Below are 6,874 nucleotides of genomic sequence, written 5' to 3' on the forward strand. Positions count from 1 at the left end.
AATACTCCAAACCATGCACTAGAAATAATAGATGAAGTAAACAACAGGAAGAGCAGGAATGTATTATCCACGTACTAACACTGATCACAGACATTTCATATTCTGATATCAAAAAACTTCAAAGCTTAAAGTTTTAGGAAGATGAACCACATAACAGATAACAAGTTTTTGTTCACAAGCTGACCTGAATAAGCTACCACAAAACTTGCTTAATCAACCTGAAGCATCAGATCTTTCAATTGAAGCCAAAGATACCAAATAACAAATGCAATATTATTTGAGTTAATACCATGGAACTTACTTTTACATCAAAATTTCCACTTAAATTCACAAAATCATATCTAACAGCTCAATATTTCCTTGTAATATGATTACTGTAACAAAAGAAATGGCACGCAAACCAAATAAACATGTTGTCTGGGCTGAGTTCATGTTCAATAAAATGGAACCACTAGACAAAAGTTCCACAAATTACAAGACACTTTTCTGAATCCTCATAAACCAGCACTTCGACCAAATAAAGCATCATATGTAGTATAAACTTGGTAGAGAAAACAAGAATTCAGCCACATATGTACAGACATATCACCTGAAATAAGCTATTAAGTTCCAGCAGAGGGCAGTGCCGCCATGAAGGAATTGTATGATGATTCAAGATCGAAGTGGAGTTGACGGGCCTGCTGTTCTGTCAACTCATCTGCAGCTCCCATTTTTGATAGCCTTGAGAGCCACTCTCTCATCTTTGTCTTCCCCTCAAAATCAGCTGGCAGAATTGAAAGTTTATTAAGGGAAGATGACAGGTCTGACAAAAGGGGATGGACCTGGTCAACAGCAACCATGTTCAGCTTCAAAGAGTCCATGGCAGTGATGAAGTTCTGCACACACTCAGCCACAACAGAAGCTGAGGATGCAGATGATGTTGCAGCGGCGGCACGGTGCTCCACAGTGGCAGGCACTCCAGAGGTCACAAGCCGGTTTAAGGCAGAAGGGCAATCCATTTTGTAGGTGTCATGAAATCGCTCAATGCTGGGTACAGTATCTTTCAACGTAGAAGATAAGGTCTTGAAATGAGCAATCAACTTCTGGCATTCAGCTTCATATTCAGCAGGTGAAATGATGTCGCGAACATAAGCCTTCTCAAGCTTTTCAGTTGCCTTTATTATAGCAAAGAGCTCTGCAAAGTTTTCATACATTTCTCTTTCCCGCTTATCATTCCATAGCTTAACCTCCATGAGAGTTGGCAACAATATTTTGACCTTAGTCAAAAAGGTTGGAGAAGAGGATGGGACACGCGCAAAGATGCTAGTCTTTGTCACTGCAAGAACATTATGCCCTAATGTTACAATATGCCAATCTACAACTAACATATCTTTTAATTACAGTAATCAGACTTAAAGGTGCTAACTCCATACAGATATTTGGGAATAGAAATTACCAATTGGATCTAGTGTATAATCTATATCATTCTAATGAAAATTGCACAAAAGTTCAAACTTCAAAGAACAGCACATATAGAATTTCCCTTAGATACGATAGCTAAAAACAAATTTGTCAGTTTATAAAAGCTAAATGAACAGAAGATCACCATTGTGAGGTGAAAAGGACCAGTTCAACAGACATCCTAGACAAATTTATTTGGGATCCCATTATTCTGAATGATGACAAATACAGTAACCATATCAGAAATGGGTGGCAGACAATAACCTCCCCAGCAATAGATATTACATGTTTCTCCGCTAGTTTCTAGTCCCAATGTTCCCTCAAGTAGGCAAGTTTGATTAGAATGCAGAAAGCAAAACAAGTGAAAATACAGGAGTTAAAACCACATGAAATTATCTCTGTTTATGAGAAGAGGAAGACAGAGAGGAGGTTGAGAGGAGAAAAAAATTAGAAATATGGAGAGAACGAAGAACAGGAGAGGAAGGCAGAAAAATTAAGTCTTCACCAAAATAATAGATGGAGAAGGAAGGTGAAAGAAGGGAATGAGTAGAGAAAAATTGTTATATCAAATTCATTTCAGCCAAACAAAATAAAAGGGCCTTGTACATCGTAGGGAGTCCTGAAAAGGTTGAATCTCTTGAGACAAACGGAACTCTATCTCTGATTGAAGATAAGACCTTTCTCCAACTAAAATTCATCATTTATTTTATCATCATTTAGTTGTGAGATTATGCTAGGCTATTTTTAGATTAGTGTGAACCCTTCATCATTGTGTTCTCTTGATTGGTTTGATTTAAGTCTAGACTTCTGACGAAATTGACATGATAATTATCTTCTTATTAGACTTCAGAGATAAGTTAACTGTATTGGGAATTCTAACTTATCGAAAGTTCATCACACAACAAACAACAACATACCCAATGTAATCCCACAAGTGGCGTCTAGTGAGTTCTATCACACAATAAATCGAACATTTTCTTACCGTATTTCAATCTTATTTTTCTCTTCTTTCTTTCTCTCTTTGATCTACCTCTTTACTTTCTCTCCTCTCCCTTTTTGGTACCCTCACTTCTTACCCTAATGTTGACACTGTCAACAGAAAGAACAATCCCATATTCCAGAGAGAAGGAAAAATGATAGAAAATTTTGAATTAAACCAAGCAATGTATTCAAATGGTGGAAACGAATGGGAAACCTAACCACAAAGGCAATACATCTGATGTCACAAACCAAATGCAAGTAAGAAATTGCACATGTAAAGAGATACGGATAAATGTTATTATACAAACAAGATCAACATAATGCACACCTTACTCACTACTTGGGGACAGCTACATGAATATATTTCTCTATTCAGCTTTATTTTCTCCTCTTTTTCCTCCCTTCTTTCCATTAGTATGGTAAAACATCAGAAAACCTTGATCAATTTTTGCACAAATGGATCTTCTACATATCTTCAATATCAATATTTTAGCATTACATTGTTTCTTGATTCATTTTGTCCTTACAATTCCACATATCCATCTTTAACATTAGCATTTCAAGAAATACATATTTCATAAGCTTGTTTCATCTGGTTCTGCTTAAAGTTCTTCAAGGAGAAAATACATTAGACGAACTAATCAGCCTCAAAATAGGATATGCAACAATAAAATCCAAGCTTTCAATTTTTTTTTTAAAAAGAGCAGTAAGCCGTAAGGATAACTAAGACACTCCCCTAGAAGCAATTCCATTCAGAAGCTATGTTGCTGGGACTCTTCAAAAAAACGATGGCGCACCCATATCAGATCCTTCAAAAATGCACTACATTTGAAGGATCCGACACGCACCCATAGTTCAAAAGCAATTTGAGCAACAAAAGCCTTGAGCAAAGGGGAAGGTCACTTTACTAAAACCACTTCTTAAACAGATTACATTATTAATAATTAAATCCTCCATAAACATGATACACAGACAGAGCTGGAAATCCCAAACATGCCTAAAGATGCGGATCTAGCCCTTTGCTGCGGATTCAATCTCATCCATTGTTCTTTGTATGTATTGGATTACTAAAAATATCAAAAACGGGAATGAAAAAGTACCCTAAAATTAACAAACCCATAACAAAATTTCTAACAGAAATACCTCAAGAAATTGAGGAAACAAATTATAAGCTTTGATAAGTAAATATATATATATATATATATATATATATATATATATATATACCGAGCAAAAAAAAAAAAAAAGAGGAAGGAAAAAGGACTTACGGTAAAGAAGAAATGAAAAACGGGGCTTTGAACAATGGGAAGAGTGTTGCAGATAATCAAAGAGTGAAAGAGAGAGAGAAGGGTATTGTCTGTGTGTGTACTCTTTGCTTGCGACATACACAGGTTGCGTGTAGACTTTTATCTATTACTAATTTACTACTATACTGCTTTTTTTTAATTTTAGGCCATCTCCACCACATATCAAATTTTACACTAAATATAAAATTTGATGTAAAGTTACTTTAATTCATGTCAAATTTTGTATCAAATTTGCTGTGTGAATATTATAGCTATTCATCACACTAATTTTTTATTATTATTATTTTATTATACAATACTTTTAATTAAATATTATATATAAATTGGTATGTTTTAGGTAAAATATTTTATTAGTTTTACGTAATATTTTTATAATATTAATTTTAGATTAAAAAATTTATTTTTTATATATTATTTTCCTTTACTTGTCTTTTTTTGAAATTAAATTTATGTTAATTCTACTATAAATTTAAATTGGATGTAAGTACAATTAACCTTGACAAAAATTAAATATGTAAAAATATAAATCTCGACATAAAAAAATTAAGGACAAAAGAAGCTTATTTTGAACTACATAATGCATTAATAGAGCATTTATGGAAGTACCGTAGTGATCTTAAAAGTTGAATATTCATGTAGAATTTAAAATAAAATTTTCAATTGTGTAATATTTATTTAATTATATTTCGTTAATGATTTCACTTTTATTTGTGTTATTCATTATTATGTATAATATGTAATATTTGCTAGCAATTTATATTATTTAAAAAATTATGATATAAAATAATTTTATATTAAATGACTATAATTTGAAACAATATGAAATTTATATATAGTGAATGTTTTTTAGAAAGAATTTTGTTTTATGAAATAAGAAAATATAAATGAAATAAGAAATAATAATGAAGAAAAAAATTCTTTTTTTGTGTAAAATTTGATGCAGTGGGCTGGAGTAGCACCAAATCTAGTGTAAAATTTGGTGTTAAGGTTGGAGATGCCCTTAACCAAGAGCTTTCATCTTTCTTTTTTTCACCTTCCAATTCGAACTCATAATTTTATAGTTGAAAGTAGGGAAGGGTTATTATTCGAATACTTTTATTTATTTTTTCCTATTTTATTTTATGTAGCATTATTTAATTTAGTGTGATATCTAAGAAATAAACAAAATTTATGTTCTAAAATAAATTGTATGGTTATAAATTAATTTATTAAAAATAAAATAAAAAAATTTAAATTAAATTATTTTTAATTATAACAAAATAACATGTTTTTTGAAAACTGACTTAAAAAAAAGTCTCACTTAACATGCGTATTATTTCTTCTTCTTTTTCTGAGTGTGCGTGGGGAAGGGGGGGGAGGGAGAGATAGGTGGCCCATAAGATTAAAATATGTAAATTAAGTTTTTGGATAACTATAGATGTAATTTATGACTTTTTCAAAATTATAAGTTGAACATTGTTATCTAACTTGTTAAAAAATGCTCTCACTTCTCAAATGGTGCAATACTTTCTCCATTCTAATTTAAGTGGAATCAATTTAACTTAAATTTCATAATTAACTTTTAGTATGGAATTTTTATAGCCAAATAAATATACTATAAATGTTAGATTTCAAGTATCAAAAATGTTAAAGTTGTTAATATTATGACATGTTTATGGTTACAAATTTTAAAATTCTTCATTTTTTTGTTGTTAAACTTTGTATTTATTCAAAATTTAAATGTTATGTTTTTTAGAACCGGCAACTACAAATTAAGGAGAACTAGTTAGGGCTGGAATTTAAGAAACAAAATAAAATTAGAAATTTGCATATCAATACATTTCATATGTTTTATTTTATGTGTCCTAATTTGACTTAACATAACATTAAAAAAATAAGAAAGGCTCTTGTCTTTAATTAAATATGTGTATATCCTGTGGAAGAAGGGGGTATTGGTATGAAGAAAATACAAGATGTGTGCTTAGCTTTGCAATACAAACAATGGTGGACCTTCAGGTCTAAGAAGACTTTATGGGGAGAATTTCTGAAGGCTAAGTACTGCCAGAGGGCTCATCCTGTGATAAAAAAATGGCACACAGGTCAGTCTATTATGTGGAAGCACATGATGGCTAATAAAATTGATATTGAGCCACATATACACTGGCACATCAACTCAGGTACAAGTAGTTTCTGGTGGGATGATTGGTTGGGTATTGGCCCCCTAGCTTATCATAACAACCATCTACCTAGACTCAACAATACTAGAGTATCTGAATATATTGAGAATGGGGAGTGGAATGTGCAGAAAATCAGAAAATATGCCCCACCTCAGCTGGTGCAGCAGATACTAGACACTGAGATAGACTATCACCCTAACACAGCTGATCAAGCATGCTGGAAGTTGACTTCACATGGCAACTTTACTTCTAATTCAGCATGGGAATTAGTTAGAAAGAAAAGAGCCAAGACCCTGACTGATGGGTGCACTTGGCACACTAACATTCCCTTCAAAGTGTCTTTTCTACTATGGAGAGCTCTGAGACAGAAACTCCCTACTAATGATAAACTTGTCCAATTTGGAATAGTACCAGCAGCATGTTCTTGTTGTTACAGGCCAGGATTGGACAATGTAGATCACATATTTGCTTCAGGAAATTTTGCCAAGCATATTTGGCAACACTTCTCTAGATCATGGGGGATAATGCAAGGGTCCTGCTCACTGAGAAGCATACTAATGAAGTGGTGGACTGCCAAGTCCAGTAATGAGGCTCAGAAGCTCATGTTGCAGGCCACTCCTATCTTTGTATGTTGGCATATATGGAAGAATAGATGTGCAAGTAAGTATGGAGGAAAGAAATCTAGTACTACTAGAGTTAAATTCTCCATAGTCAAGGACCTTTACATGCTGATACACAATGCTTTCCCCTACATTAAGTGGCCACAGAGCTGGAAGGAACTGGTTCCTATGATAGAACAGTGTCAACAAGACATGAGAGTGTCCAAAGTTATGTGGATCAGACCTCCATCTTCCATTGTAAAATTGAATACTGATGGGAGTGCATTAGACAACCCTGGGAAAATTGGAGCAGGGGGAATACTAAGAGACCACAATGGTAACTTAATATATGCCTTTGCAACTCCATTGGGAATGGGTACTAATAACCAAG

The 6,874-nt window shown here is 33.1% G+C and overlaps 1 protein-coding gene across 3 annotated transcripts; it reads right to left on the reverse strand.

The window, feature by feature from the left end:
- Positions 1-301: 301 nt before the first annotated feature.
- LOC129874212 (vacuolar protein sorting-associated protein 28 homolog 2) lies at positions 302-3,825 on the reverse strand. 3 transcript variants are annotated; one of them, XM_055949467.1, is made up of 3 exons: positions 3,690-3,825; positions 2,750-2,822; positions 302-1,315 (listed from the first exon to the last, which is right to left on the reverse strand). In XM_055949467.1, exon 3 carries the CDS (start codon positions 1,230-1,232, stop codon positions 603-605), a length of 630 nt encoding a protein of 209 aa, XP_055805442.1. In that variant the 5' UTR covers positions 1,233-1,315; positions 2,750-2,822; positions 3,690-3,825; the 3' UTR covers positions 302-602. The 3 variants fall into 3 exon arrangements, with proteins under 3 accessions (XP_055805442.1, XP_055805441.1, XP_055805440.1); XM_055949466.1 differs by having other exon boundaries at positions 2,750-3,031; XM_055949465.1 differs by lacking the exon at positions 2,750-2,822.
- Positions 3,826-6,874: the final 3,049 nt, after the last annotated feature.

The sequence above is a fragment of the Solanum dulcamara genome, chromosome 11 (genome assembly GCF_947179165.1).
Source record: "Solanum dulcamara chromosome 11, daSolDulc1.2, whole genome shotgun sequence".
NCBI classification, from domain to species: Eukaryota; Viridiplantae; Streptophyta; class Magnoliopsida; order Solanales; family Solanaceae; genus Solanum; species Solanum dulcamara.